The sequence below is a fragment of the Tiliqua scincoides genome, chromosome 5 (genome assembly GCF_035046505.1).
Source record: "Tiliqua scincoides isolate rTilSci1 chromosome 5, rTilSci1.hap2, whole genome shotgun sequence".
Taxonomy (NCBI): Eukaryota; Metazoa; Chordata; class Lepidosauria; order Squamata; family Scincidae; genus Tiliqua; species Tiliqua scincoides.
Genome location: NC_089825.1, coordinates 1117726 through 1131172, shown reverse-complemented (window position 1 = coordinate 1131172; position 13447 = coordinate 1117726). Strand labels below are relative to the sequence as shown.

General features: G+C 50.4%; 1 protein-coding gene across 1 annotated transcript; it reads right to left on the bottom strand.

Moving 5' to 3' along the window:
* Positions 1-5406: 5406 nt before the first annotated feature.
* Positions 5407-8031, bottom strand: LOC136651669 (7-alpha-hydroxycholest-4-en-3-one 12-alpha-hydroxylase-like). The gene has a single exon (XM_066628271.1). The coding sequence runs from the start codon at positions 7956-7958 to the stop codon at positions 6426-6428; it is 1533 nt and encodes a 510-aa protein (XP_066484368.1). The 5' UTR covers positions 7959-8031; the 3' UTR covers positions 5407-6425.
* Between the last annotated feature and the right edge of the window lie 5416 nt (positions 8032-13447).

Below are 13447 nucleotides of genomic sequence, written 5' to 3'. Positions count from 1 at the left end.
GGCTGGATGTGGGCGAACAAGCTGAAATTAAATCCGGATAAGACAGAGGTGCTTTTGGTTCGGAAATCCACGGCTCGGGTGCTGGACTATCGTCCTGCTCTGAATGGGGTTGCACTCCCTCTGAAGGAGCAGGTCCGCAGCTTGGGGGTTCTCCTGGATCCACAGCTGCTCCTGGAGTCCCAGGTGGCGACGGTGGCCAGGGGAGCCTTTGCTCAGCTTCGGCTGATTCGCCAGCTGCGACCGTACCTGAGCTGCACGGACCTGGCCACAGTAACCCATGCCCTAGTGACATCTAGATTAGATTATTGCAATGCGCTCTTCGTGGGGCTGTCCTTGAAGACGGTCCGGAAATTACAACTAGTACAGAACGCGGCTGCTCGTGTGGTTGCTGGGGCACGTCGGTTTGACTCTGTCGAGCTACACTGGCTGCCGGTTCTGTTCCAGGCCCAATTCAAGATGCTAGTTTTGACTTTTAAAGCCCTCTACGGCTCGGGTCCGGGGTATTTGAGGGACCACCTCCTTCCCTACAATCCTGCCCGTGCTCTTAGATCATCTGGGGGGGCCCCCCTTTTGACTGTGCCGCCACTAAGAGATGTGAGAGGGGTGGCGGCCAGGAAGAGGGCCTTCTCGGTGGTGGCTCCCGAACTGTGGAATACCCTCCCCTTAGAACTGAGAACTGTTCCCTCGTTGCTAACGTTTCGGCGTGGACTGAAGACCTTTTTATTTCAAAAAGCTTTTAATTGTTGACAGGGTGGCTGGCGTTCTTGCTTTTATATGAAAATCCACGGGGTTTGTTTGTTTGTTTGTTTTTATATTTTTTTAATTATGTAAATTGTTAATTGTTTTTAATGTTGTATTTTTTTTAAATGTTATAAGCCGCCTTGTGTGCCCGTTGGGCAAAAAGGCAGGGTACAAATTAATAATAATAATAATAATAATAATACAAGTCCACATTTTGAGTAAAGTAGTTGATATTCAATTCAAAGAGTGGAAGTGAGAGGAAGTACATGACAGGCAATAAAGGAAGGGGACTGAACAGTAGTTTCCTAGCAACCATCTATATACCTTCCAGTCTCTGTGAAAAGTCTGAAGTTATGTAGTACAATTGCATCAGAATAGTGTTAATGGTAGGAACTACAAGGAGTTTCTTGTGGCTAACAATAAAAACACTCTGGCACCTGACCAGACACAAAAGCAATGGCCAGACCAGGGTGTGTTTTTTCCTGGTCAGTTGGCAACCCTAAATGGGACAGCCATGTCACACACCAGTGCTTCTTTTCACTCAGGAAGTGAAGCACAGGCTATCTGAACTCCCTTTCCTGGCCAGACACCACAGACGTCACCCTTAGCCTTTCGAAATGTTTGGAATGGTTGATCCTGCACAAAGCAACATCAGAGGTGATTTCTAGACCATGAACTTTTGTGGCATTCTGTGTCACAGACTCTATTGGCTGCAAGCAGGTCAGCCTCCTGCTTCCTGTGCAACTGTTTCCCTGCCACCGTCCTCTCCCCTGGATCTGTGCCAGGCAGTCTGGTGCCCTCCTCATCCAGCAGCCCTTTGGAGTGCCAAGAAGTGTGGTGTGCCTGGGCTCCTGCTATGCAATCCGTTCTGGCTCTAAGTCCTGCCTTTGACCAGTACTCCTGCTTTATGACAGGCAGCCCAATCTTAACTAACTCCCTGCCCTGTGATGCAGCAAAGCCAATGCAGTGCCGGCTCCATCCCGCTAAGGAGTTTTGCCCTCCTGAGGTCTCCTTGGTGTACTTCTCTGCTGGCCTGGTGAGTCAGCTTGGGCCTGCACCAGCAATATCACTGGCGCAAGTCTGTGTGAACTATGCAGGCAGCTCAAGCCTGCGAAGGGGATTTGTTTTTGGCAGACGCTGCTGCTGAATCCTTCCCAATCCACCCTTCGCTCCCCTCTTCTGCCTACACACTGCCCATGTGACTGTGAGAGGATAGAGCCAAATCAGTCCAGAGATGACACCGCGTGAACATGTCAGCTCAAGTGGTGCCTTGAAAGGGAGCAGTGAACTAATGAGGGCCTCCCGCCTTTCTGGCCCCTCTGGCCCACGGCTGATGGAGCCCCCGCAGCCAGTGCTTTGCTACTCCATCCGCTTGCAAGAAGAGGTTTTGGACAGTGGCAGCCCCCTTCTCTCTCCAGAGGTGCTGAAAGGGAAAATGTGGTAGTGGCTGCCAATGCCACTTCCTCACCCTCTCGGCCCACTTGGCTTCGTGGAGAATGCAGGGTGGGGCACAGATCCTGCTGCTTCTCTCCCCCCCCTTCACTGTCTTCTTGAATGTCTGCCATGCAGGTCTTTTTTAAAACGACCCAGAGGGGCCCAGCATGCATCGCTCCCTGTGTTCATGTTTTAAAAAAACTCTGTGAGGATGAGCAAGAAGGTGGCACAAAAGGGGCTGAAAGAGGCCAAAGGATCATCGTCCTTGCATTTCTGTGTGGCTGCAGCCAAGTGGGCAGGGGCAGTGAGGGGGCAGCAGCAGCACCTGCCCCCCTTCTCCTTCCAGCACTGCTGCTGCTGTCCCAAAGGGGAGGGAAGAGAGTTCCTCCTCCCACTTGATTGGAGGGAGAGTGTTTGTTGGGGGCAGAACGGCTCACAGTGACAGCATTGGTGACCCACCTCAAACAGCCTTTGGTTTTTGTCTCCGATGGCCTGGCTGAAACCTGGACAGAGCTGTACAGTCATTGCTTGTGCTCAGTCCCTGATTTTGTTTCTGTTTCACACAGTCTCTGGTCACATTTGCAGGGTTTTGGATAGCTTCAAAAGCCTGCATGCTGTATGCCCAGAGGGGACCATGAATGAAGATGTCTCCACCAAATCAGCTTCAGCTGCTCTGAAAAATCTACTCTCTGCTTGTAGGAGAGAGAATGTATTTCACTTCAAGGAACCTGTATCGTCATGGATCAAAAGATAGCAGAGCTCAATGATGTGGAAGTCTGCTGCTGCCCTTGCTATACCTTTCAATGGGTACTTAATGGGCAGGACTGCAAGGGCAAAGGTCTCCTCTTTTATTGTTCTTCCATGTCACTCATTGAGGTCATAAGGATGTGATAGGGATCCCATGACTCACAATTCCAGGAAGACGAAGAGAGCTTGTAGTGGTTTATTAAGCTTTCCAGGGAAATCGTGCTTGGCAGAATCCTTGAACAAACAGGAAGGGAGCTCTCAACCCTCAGAAGGAACAAGAAAGCAAAAGCAAGGCTTCAGAGAAGCGGACGGATTTGTGGCAGTGCTGAGATCTGCAGCATCTTGGATCTTGTTGTTCACAAGTGAGGACTCTTGTGCTAGGGCCTAAAATAAATTGGACCAGCATATAGATCCCAGAATAATTTCAGCAGCAGTACATGTGCTGAGAATGACTTTTCCACTGATCAAGTCTTGACCATTTGAGTTTTGGGGGAGATATACTGGACTGTCACTGCAACAGAAGCTGACCTTGATGAAAACTGTCTCTACAGTCTGCTTGGGGCCATTTGCGGGAAACAGATTTAAACTTTCTGGTCAGGAAGTAGATTTGTGGGCTGCAAGTCCTTTATAGGACCTAGTGGCCTCGTGTCAGCTTCCCTTCCCACATAAAGTCAGCATGAATATGGCCTCCTGATGGTTAGGTAATGAGGTTGAACAGCAGGCACTCGCTGAACACCACCAGGCACATTTCTGGCTGATCAGGGCTTGAAATCTCATGTGACAAAAGAAGAAATGGTTACTGTCCATGAGTTTTAGCAGTGACCTCTGACGTTGCTTTGGCTGGAGTCTTTGGACAAGACCAATCATTCCAAACATTTTTAAAGGCAAAGCCTGGCATTTCAGATGCAAAATTAAATGGGGAAAAATCAAACAAAAAGCTTAGAGGCTTCTTGTGTGTCTTTGATGCTGGGAGAATTCATTGCAGCACCATGTCTGTCAGTGAAGATGTGGGTGTGGGTGTCATTTTTGTGGTGAGCAAGGACAAGATTTCTGGTGCTCAGTGCAATCCATGTCACTGTCCACAATTTGCTGTGATATTCTCCGACCACGTAACAAAGACAGAGCCCAGTCCTAGGCTTGTCTATTAGCCTTGCCTAGGATGTAAATCCCAGCTTGGGTTAGACTTTTGCAAAATGATTCTTTCTTAACATCAAGCAGTTTTTTCTGTTACCATTGTATGTGTCGCTATGCTATCCAGTGGTTTTACAGTCTAGGGTCAAAGGTCACCGTGTCTCAGCATGTCCAGTGACAACGATCTGTGGTAAGAGGGCTTCAAGGTCTCTGCTGTAAGACTATGGATGCATGTTGCAGAAGGCAATGTGGAGCCGGGTAGACCAATGCGCTGACTCCGGGCAGGACAACTTCAGTGGGAGATGGAAGAAGGCTTAAACATACACTCACCCTGGGGCCTGCCACTCCTCTGCACCTCTGCTGTATACATTACAAGCCTGAGCTCAAGAGGAGCCCTGCTGGATCAGGCCAAAGGCCCATCTAGTCCAGCTTCCTCTATCTCACTGTGGCCCACCAGAAAACCAGGAGGTTGCACATACCCATCATGGCATGGAACCTTGTGATGAACTTTTCCTCCAGAAATCTGTCCAATCCCCTTTTAAAGGCATCTAGGTTGGATGTCATTGCCACTTTCTGTGGTAAGGAATTCCGCAAACAAATAACACGCTGGTTAAAGAAATATTGTCTTTTGTCTGTTCTGAATCTCCCAATTTTAGTGGCTGTCCCCTGGTTCTAGTGTTGTGTGAGAGGGAAAGAACATCCCTCTGTCCACTCCATCCCAGTGTTTCTCCATGTTTGTCCTGCGCTGTACCACTTCACATGGTCTACCTATTTGTAGTACCACTGGAAGTAACTAGCGATGACATCATTGCCAGTCACTTATGGGTTGAGAGGCCAGACGCAACACAACACCAGTAAGGCTCAGGGTGGATGGGAGAGCATTTCTGAACACTGGAGTCTCCTACTGCTGTTTGTTGTGTCGCATTCCAGAGCTTGCTGCTGGGTGGCAGGGGTCCAGGGGTCCCACAAATACCACCTCAAGTACCACTGGTGGTACCAGTACCACTCATTGAGAAGCACTGCTCTATCCGTCCCATGCATAATTTTGTACATCTCAATCATATCCCACCTCACATGCCTTTTAGACTGAAGAGCCCTAAACGCTGTAGCCTCTCCTCATAACTTTCTTCAGAGTTTTAAATGGAAGAATCTCCCAGTCTCAACTTCATTCCACAGCTGGAAAATAGCAGTTCAAGATCTTTGATATAATGGCATATTAAATAGCATTTGCTTGAACCTAGCTTGACCAAGCAAATATTGTTTTGTCTTTGCTTGCATCCCCCAATAAAATACGAGGCAATGTGTTAGGGGTTATAATGATCCACCATTTATTCATAATGGTCCACGATTCATAATTATACCACTACCACTCCCATAATTATTATTCATAATTATACCACTACCTGCCTGAATCCCCCACTTCCTTTCAGAGTGGGTTCCTACACTGATAGCAAGCCCAGCTGCTGTCTGTTCCCCCACTCAGGTGTTCCCACCCTGAGTCAAAAGCACAATCTCTTTGACAATTCACAATTCTCCACCTCTGTCCCATCACACAAGGGATTCAGGAGGCTCTGCACTGCATCACCCACCCCAAACCAAAAAGCCTTTAGGGTGGACTTTGCATTCCTTGTTCAAAGAGATCCCTGTCAACATCCTGAGCTGCAAAGGACTCTGGGGATGCTATTGGGCTCCCCGCAACCAATCCACAGAGGCAAAACAATCCAGCTCCAGAAAGGCAGCCAGCTAGATTATTTTCAGAAGGAGTGGCTGGACCACTCTCAGAGATGCTGAAGCAGGAAGCTGAGGAGTAGCAGGAAGTCACCAGGCAGCAAAGTGCCACTACAAAGATGCCTTTGTATCACAGGGAATGCTTGTCTTGACCAGGGATGGTGCAAAAGTGCCCCCCCCAAATGTGGCAGGGCAGCACCCCAGTGTACAAGGAATTCAATTTGCCCACACAGGAGTGTAGGGCTGGTAACTCCAACTCCAAGGCTGCAATCCCAGGTTCCCTCCCCACCGCATTTTGCCTAAGCCCAGCACTGCTTCAAACTGGCACAACAGTTTTGCTGCTGCGCCTGTCGTGCGTGTACACATCTCGCCAAAAACCCAGGCAGGATGCAGCAGTCCACTGCGCCATCGCCCTCCTTCACTCCTTCATGCGCAGTTCCTGTTTTGTTGAAAGGGACAGTCCAAAGAAGGAGCGAGGTCAGGAGCAGCAGACTGGAGTGCCCCTGTCTGTGGCTGGCGGAGGAAGCTGGAGACAGACCTGAAATGAAGGGTAGGTCCTGGAGTCTGCTTGCTGCTTGCTGCCGGTCATCAACACACACTGCAGCAGTCACTGTATGGATGGGCTGCCCGGCTTCCCACTTTCCTCAAAAGCGCAGTCGATACCGAAACCGGATGTCGTGCTCAGGCTGCATCACGCCAAAGCCATAGCGGTTTTGGTCAATGGCAGGAACGTTCTCTTCCTTATTAACTAGCTCCATGTCGAAGTACAGGAGCATCAGGAAGGCAAAGAGTTTCATCTCATTGACAGCAAAGAACCGGCCAGGGCACATGGAGATTCCAGCGCCCCAGGGCATGGTGTGGTATTTCACCTTCTCCCCATTCTTATAGAACTCTTTTTTGGTGCCATCTAGGCTCAGAAACCGGTCATATTTGAAAGCCTGGGGCTCAGGATGGATGTCCGGATCCATGTGTGCAGCCAGATAGGGGAAAATGGCCACTTTGTCTCCTTTGCGCAGAGAGTACTCTCTGCCGTCGCTCATCTTGAGTGCCATGTCCATCAGCACAACTCTGACCAGCAGAGGGGCTGCTGCCAACCTCAGCGTCTCCTCCAGAGCACTGTCCAAGACGGGAGTCTTGGTCAGCATCTCCCGGGTTATGTTGACCGGCTTGACGCCTGGCTTCACTTCTTGGCCTGATTCTCTCACCACTCGGTCTACCTCTTTCTTCACCTCCTCCATGGCCTTTGGGTGTTTCATAAGGTAGGCCAGAAGCCAGAAGGAAGCTGGGCCCGTGTTGCCCTGAGCTGCCCAGAGGAGCAAGAACATGTACCGGTCCCGCATGTATTCGGGCTCCCCTGCCTCACCCAAGCCCTGGCTTTGCTCACTGACCCACCTGCTGATATTGTCCTTGTGGTAGACTTCCTTCACCGAAAGGGTCTTCCAAAAGTGTTCTTTCAAAGCCTCCACTTCTTTTTTCTCTCCGTAAGACAGCATGGAAAACGCTAAGCGTGGGAAGAACTGGTCGTATTTGCGGAATTCCTTAAACAAATCTTCAGAGACGACCAGGTCACACCTCTGATCGTTTTCTCTGCCTTTCTCAGGTTTTTCCGGTTCGTTTCCAAACAGGGCTAAATACCCGGCCCTGAAGACCACATTGTAGCTGAAGTGGAACAGTCCATCCTCTTTCCAGGGCTGCTGCTCTCCTGCAGAGTCCAGGCCGGGGAGCAGCACTTTCTGCAAGTTGTCCATCATGGCCTGGGTCATCACCACTAACCCGTTCCCCTTGAGGTGCCTTGTGCTAGCAGCCTCCAGGACCTTGTGACTCGCTTCGGTAGGCTGATAGGTAAACACTTTCATGACGAGTTCTGAGGCGTACGTGAGGAAATCCAGTTTGGCTCTGGCCTCCCGCACCACAGCCCCGAAAGAGAGGGGGTCCATCAGGAAGGTAAAGTACTGGCCGCCAATCAGCACGGTGAAAATATCCCCGTGTTTCTCTCGCATCCTTTTCAGAAAATCCAAACTGTCCTTCCGGAATTGCAGCCCGTATCCTAGCCAGGGGATGAGACCTTTCTCCAGAGGCGGTTCCCCGGGTTGCCTCCTGCGGAAAGCCCCAGCCCAGTAGAGGCCCCCAACGATGACAGCTAAGACAGCACCCAGGACAGTCTCCCAGAAAGCCATTGCAGAGCTGGAAGGCAGATCTGCACCAGAAGCCAGCCTGGAGGGAAATGACTCCTCCAAAGCAGGGCCTGCCGACTTATATCAAGGGGTGGAACCCGGTTGACACCTGATGGGGAGGAGAGAGAGAAAAAGAGTTCAGGTCAGCCTTTGAAATCTGGCCACAGAGCCCCACTGCCTTCTCCAAAGTGCTTTCCCTAAAGGAAAGCTAATTTACCCCTGCTAATTTGGTAAGAGGCACTTTTTCAAGTGGGTGCTCCTTTTTTTAGCAGGGGGAACTGGCCCACCTCACCCCAGCAGTGTCTGTTCTAGTGGCTGTCTGCTGATATTCATTTGCATCTTTTTAGATTGTGAACCCTTTTGGGACAGGGAGCCATTTAGTTATTTGATTTTTCTCTGTAAACCGCTTTGTGAACTTCTAGTTGAAAAGCGGTATATAAATACTGTTGTTGTTGTTATTATTATTATTATTATTATTAATAATAATAATAATAATAATAATAATAATAATAATAATAATAATAAAGGAACTTATGCCCAGGCAGCATAATGGACAGGTGGAAGGGAGGGAGTGGACATGAGTTGCACTTCTGTGCTACTGACAGCGCACAGAACATAAGAACATAAGAACAGCCCCACTGGAGCAGGCCATAGGCCCATCTAGTCCAGCTTCCTGTATCTCACAGCGGCCCACCAAATGCCCCAGGGAGCACACCAGATAACAAGAGACCTGCAAGGCTTCCTGGGAATTGTAGTTAAGAACATAAGAACAGCCCCACTGGATCAGGCCATAGGCCCATCTAGTCCAGCTTGCTGTATCTCACAGCGGCCCACCAAATGCCCCAGGGAGCACACCAGATAACAAGAGACCTGCAAGGCCTCCTGGGAATTGTACTTAAGAACATAAGAGCAGCCCCCACTGGATCAGGCCATAGGCCCATCTAGTCCAGCTTCCGGTATCTCACAGCGGCCCACCAAATGCCCCAGGGAGCACACCAGAGAACAAGAGACCTCATCCTGGTGCTCTCCCCTACATCTGGCATTCTGACTTAACCCATTCCTAAACCCATTCACAGCTTTTCATGCACATCTTTCTTGTCTTCTTCTCCAGCAACAGACACCTATGAAACAAGGAAGAACTTCAGAGGTAAGCGAAGAATGGGGAGGGGGCAACCACAGCCTCCAGGACAGGAGGGAAGCCCGCATGGCGATCGGGGAGAGGAATTTGAGAGGAAGGAGACGCACACAGTTGCTCTCAAACAGGATGACTGCCATGGGGGGGGGCTTAGTAGTTTGCCCCCACTGTGTTCAGATCCCCAGTGCGCTGCTTCTCAAGGGGAAAAGGCTTTTCAGGAGTTTAGGACGTTTCTGGGTGAGGGGTGGTGCTCCCTCCAGCAGTGGGTCACCTCCTCTGGCTAGGGGGTGTTGGGGGGGGGTCAGACCCGCCAGCTGGACCAGGGAACACTTTGGGTCCTGGAACTTGCCGGTGGGCTTCACCGCGCTGTGCGTGCGGCCCTCCCCCCTGCCTTTTGGAGCCATTCCGGGCGGGGGAGCGAAACGGGGGGGCCGCTTGCACGCCGCGCCGCGTCCCTGCGACATGTAGTGCTTTGCACCCCTCTAGCTATGCCACTGCCCGAGGGCTTCCGTGGCATCTTTCTCAGCCCCCCCCCGCTGCTGTGCTTGGGGGGGGTCTCGTATGCCCCCGGTGGTCTTGCGGGGGCTCCTGTGTGCGTTTCGCTGCTGGCCTGCGGGTGTGGGTGGGGCGCACTGAGCGCGAATTCCGCGCCTGGCAGCCCAAGGAGGGCTCCGCCTCCGGGGCTGCGGAGTGCCCGTCCTCCGTCCCGACGAGGGGCGGCCCTTCTCGCTAGAGGTCCTTCCCCTTCTCTGCAGCCCCCACAGTGCCCCAAAGAGCAGCGCCCCCTCTTCCGAAGACACGTGCCTGCTGGTCGTCTGAACGCTGCCGGGAGGGGGTGCAGGGGTCATGAGTCCCCGGGCCCGGGGTCGGAAAGGGGCCCGGACCGTCCCTGGCATCTGCCCCTGTCCGATCTCACCCGGGCTGTGGAGGAAGGCGCGCTGACCCTCCTTGGCCTGGGAGGAAGCTCTCGGGCTGCAGGTCCGCCCGCCACGGTTCTAAACCGGGGGTGGGGGAGGTGAGGCAGGGCCTCCCCACTGGAGTCCTTCCAAAAGCAGCAGCGCCGTGGGGGGCATCCAAGCACCCACAGCCCACGTGCTCGGTGGGTGGAGAGGCAGGTGAGGCAGGGCCTCCCCGCTGAAGTCCTTCCACAAGCGGTGCCGCCTCGGGAGGCACCCACAACCCACACACCTTGCGTGCTTCCCATGGCGACACCGCTTTCCGAACGAGTCCGGTGGGAGGCTCTGCCTCACCTTGCATTACCTTTCTTACAAGAGAGGAAAGGAGCAATTGGGCTACCCCGTTTTGGAAAGCCTACATGACGCCTTAGCTGTTGCGTTAATGATTTTAACTAGGTGTTTATTGGATTGTGAGCTGTCTCGAGGCTGAGTGACACATGACTAGAGATGCAAATCAAATAAATGCCTATTTATTTCATCAGATGCTTCTTTATAGCGATCTTTCATTGTAAAATACTTGCAGAGCAGCACACAAAATGAAATCTAAAACACCAGCTGCTGCAGTGCTTGTCAGGATAGCTTTCCAAAACCATTGCTTAAGCACAAGTTAAAACTGCAGCACAAAACTGAGAAACGAAAAGCAACCATTTCTGAACATATTCAGGCGCATGAAGCCACCTGCATGTCTCAGCTGCCAGGCCACTCGCTCCGCTTGTTGCCTTTAGGGACAGTCAGCAAGCGCAACAGGAAATCTCTTTCAGGCAGCTTTGTGGTTTTCCTCAAGGAAGAAAAGATGCTTACTGTGAGTTTTGTCTGCCTGAAGGCAGAAGTGTGCTGATTACAGAGATTAGGCTGTCACGGGTCAACTAGAAAGCAATCAAGCCCTTTTTTATTTACTTTATTTATACCCCACCATTCTCCCCGAAGGAACCCAAGGGATTTGAACAGTAATCACAATTAGCTATTTAATAGACAGCAGAATTAGTTATACCTGAAGGTTTCCCCACAGGTACCCTGAAATCTCCATCAAGATTAAGTAGGTAACTTCATGAACCAAATGGAGAGAACTATAGACTTTATACTTCATCAGTATAAAATCTGGATTATAACCTGAATTTTAGGATCACTGAAGATATTTCTTGCCTGCTAATGTCCCATTGGAGAGGCCCACGGGCATGAACAAACACTTCTGCATGCTCAAGGGTACACTTCAGTATCTGTACGTGACCAAGCCCAGAGAGTCCCGCTGGTTTCTGCAGCAGCTTCATCAGGGACAGGAGGGACAGCTGTGGGAGTGGGAAGCTCTGACTTCTTGGCCAGGGAGCTGCACACCACTCCTAGACTAGATGGTCTGCTGCTGGGTTGTAAACACACACACCCCCACCAGTGATGTCACTAGGATTCGAGTCACCCAGTGCGGGAGACCTGCGCATCACCCCATGTAGTGATTTTGATTTTTCTCTGTAAACCGCTTTGTGAACTTTTTGTTGAAAAGCAGTATATAAATACTGTTAATAATAATAATAATAATAATAATAATAATAATAATAATAATAATAATAATAATAGTGGGTGGGTGATGTACCATTGCCCGCCCCCACCGGTTTTTTGGCTGTACCTTTTGTTAGAACAAAGATATTTCAATGTGGTTTGTTTCATTGCATTCTGCATGAAATTACGCATTGACTGATACATAACATGATGGTCTTATTCCTCCAAACTCTGATTTTAGTGATTTTGAAAACTTGTAGAGTCTCACACACACACCCTGTGTCAACTTACTAACACATTATTGCAGCAGTTCTCAAACTTTTAGCACTGGGACCCACTTTTTAGAATGACAATCTGTCCAGGGCCCATTGGAAGTGATGTCATGGCCAGAAGTGACATCATCAAGCAAATTTAAATATATAATTATAAATAATTAAATTAAAATAAAAGAAATAATTAAATAAGGGGGAACCAGTCCTGTTCCACCAAGTGAATCTACTCTGAAGTAAGTCCTATTGTGATCAATGGGGCTTACTCTCAAGAAAGTGTGGGTAGGATTGCAGCCTCTGAGCCCAATCCTATGCATGTCTACTCTGAAGTAAGTCCCATAGTGGTCAATGGAGCTTACTCTGTAGTCTGCCTGCAGTAACAACCCCCCCCCCTAAATAAATAAATAAATAAATAAATCAGTGAGCTCTTCAGCCCTCCCAGTGCCCAGTTTCAAGTTCTTCTATTTCAGGCACATCAGAATAAAGACCCTCCTGGCTTCACAAATGCAAAATAGAAAACTTTCCCCTTACCATTCAAGCCTCTTTTTTGTTCTTTTTTTGGGGGGGGAGGCTGCCTTCTGGAGCAGCCTGATCGGGATCCTTCTGGTGTCCTCACATTCCCCTTTGCCTGGCCTGACCACCAGCCAAGGCAAGTCTGCCTACTTGCTAGTAAACGCGACTGTTGGGTTGCTTTGCTTTCCATAGGACTCCATAGACTGGAAAGGAGGCAGCTGGGAGGGAGGAACCTCCTTCTGCTGTGTTTGAGGTCCTTGGAGCCTCTCCACCTGCTTCGACTAAGGCAAGTCCACCTACTCATGAGTAAATGCGGCCACGTGGCTTCGTTTCGGGCTCAGACTCGCAGCTGGGAGGGGGGAGCTTCTCCGGTACTTTGGGGGGGCTGCATTCCTTGGATCGGGACCATTCAGGTGTTATTGGATTCCTCTCAGCCTGCCCTTTCCGACAGACTATGGCAAGTACGCCTACTCACGAGTAAACACATGATACGGCTCGCTTTCACTTTCCACAGGGCTCCAAGCATTTTTCTTCCAGTTTTTTGGCCATAACTTTTGAACAAAAGGAGCAATTTCAATTCAGCTTTTTGTCTTGCACTCTGCCAGCCATTCCGCATCCAACGGTGTATGGCACAACAGGGTAGCTCCTAACACTGCAGTGTTAGCATGTCCCCCCCCCGGGGCACATCACCCCCCACGCATCACCCGGTGCGTCCTGCACCCCCCATGCCCCCTAGCAACGCCAGTGCCCCCCTAGCAACTCGGTTTGCTTTGGCATTTTCCCCTCCCTCCTCACAGCAGTTGTGTGTCCTGACCAGAGGACGGCAAAACAATGACAGCTCCTGCTCAGCCGACTCACCAAACCTGCGCCTTCCAGACAGAGATCAGAAGGTACATTGATAGGAAACGAAAGTTGGAGATCACAGCACTGCTGCGCTGAGACTAATGTTGCTGCAGATACTCAGCCCAGCTGCCCAGGAAACCACAGGTGCTGTCTGAGATCAGGAGAGGGAGAGCCGGGAGCAGAGCAAAGTTTAAAGTCTACCTGCCCTTGAGATTAAACTGGTGCAAGCAAACAGTGTAGTTTGTGGCGTATTTTACGAGCATACAGTGCAATTTACAAATTCCT